The sequence below is a fragment of the Brassica oleracea genome, chromosome C2 (genome assembly GCF_000695525.1).
Source record: "Brassica oleracea var. oleracea cultivar TO1000 chromosome C2, BOL, whole genome shotgun sequence".
NCBI classification, from domain to species: domain Eukaryota; kingdom Viridiplantae; phylum Streptophyta; class Magnoliopsida; order Brassicales; family Brassicaceae; genus Brassica; species Brassica oleracea.
Window position 1 is genome coordinate 37,630,594 of NC_027749.1, and position 1,196 is coordinate 37,631,789.

General features: G+C 36.1%; 1 protein-coding gene across 1 annotated transcript in view; it reads right to left on the reverse strand.

Annotated features, from left to right (window-relative positions):
• The window catches only part of LOC106327304 (cruciferin BnC2-like), a 6,172-nt gene extending 5,156 nt beyond the window's left edge, over nucleotides 1-1,016 (reverse strand). The window contains 2 exon segments of the mRNA XM_013765428.1: nucleotides 273-380; nucleotides 734-1,016. Of these exon segments, the coding sequence (XP_013620882.1) occupies nucleotides 273-380; nucleotides 734-1,016 (391 nt within the window).
• Between the last annotated feature and the right edge of the window lie 180 nt (nucleotides 1,017-1,196).

Below are 1,196 nucleotides of genomic sequence, written 5' to 3' on the forward strand. Positions count from 1 at the left end.
CTTTATAAGGTTTTATAAGGCTTTATAAGGGTTTTATAAGCTCGATTTTATTGAAGAGAAGAAGAAGAGAGAAAAAGATATTTTATTATATTGTGTACTGAGGTCACTTATTTTTAAATACTTGTACCCAGATCCACAATTAAATTAAGGAAACTATTCTCTCATTCTTTCTCTTACATCTTGAGATCTACTTTCTCTCTCTCTATGTTCTTCATGTTCTTCATTCTCCATAAATAAACTCTCAATAATTCTCTCATTCTAACACTGCTGACCTTGGCCTTGACCTTCTCCGAAGGGGCTGCCACTGCCTGGTTGGAATACTGATGAGTCCTGGAAAGTCTCAGCGCATCCACGGACCACTCTCCCCATTAGGCCTTGTCCTGTAATGTAACAAACCTAAAAATAAAGTTACATGTATATAGGTCTAATAAAAATTGAAGTATATGTTTGATTGTAATTAAGTTCTACTCCAAAGAAAGAATCAACAATATATATATATATATATTATTTGATCAAAATTTGAAGCCAAATCTAAACCAATGAAACATGTTTAACACGCAAAAACTTCTAAAAAGATTTTGTAGCTCTTATGTATTACAAGTCTATAACACTTTCTAAGAGGACTGAACCTTATCTCGAGTTTGGATGTCGATGTTAACAGTCTTCAATTATAACAGTTACCAAAAACCACAACTATTTGGTAAAAATTAGAAAAGTACAAGAAAACACATACCATTAGCAACGAAAGAGAGCTTCGCGGTATTTAAGAAAGAGGGCAAGTATAGACCCTGAGACTCGATTATGTAACGTACGAAAGAGACACCAGAGCAGCGTAGCTGAGGAGCGTGGTGGTCCCACACCTCGATTCGACCAGCCTCGGCCTTAAGTACGTGTGACGGCTCCAGTGCATTGAGCTGGTCTAGTTGGCACTCGTTTGGAAACTGTTGAGCTGTAGAGCCATGGAGAAAGATCAAAACTGTTATCGAAAAATAGAGAAGAGACGAGAATCGAGCCATTTTCTCTTTACTTATTTGCTGTAGTTTTTCTGGTTTTACACTTGTTTTTGGTATAGCTATTTATAGGGAAATTTTTTTTCTGATAGATGATTAAAAAGTTTATAGGATAAATTGAATGAGATAAGAATCAGGTATGTAGAGGATGGATTTGACCATCCCACAAGGCCCGAGGAATAGGAA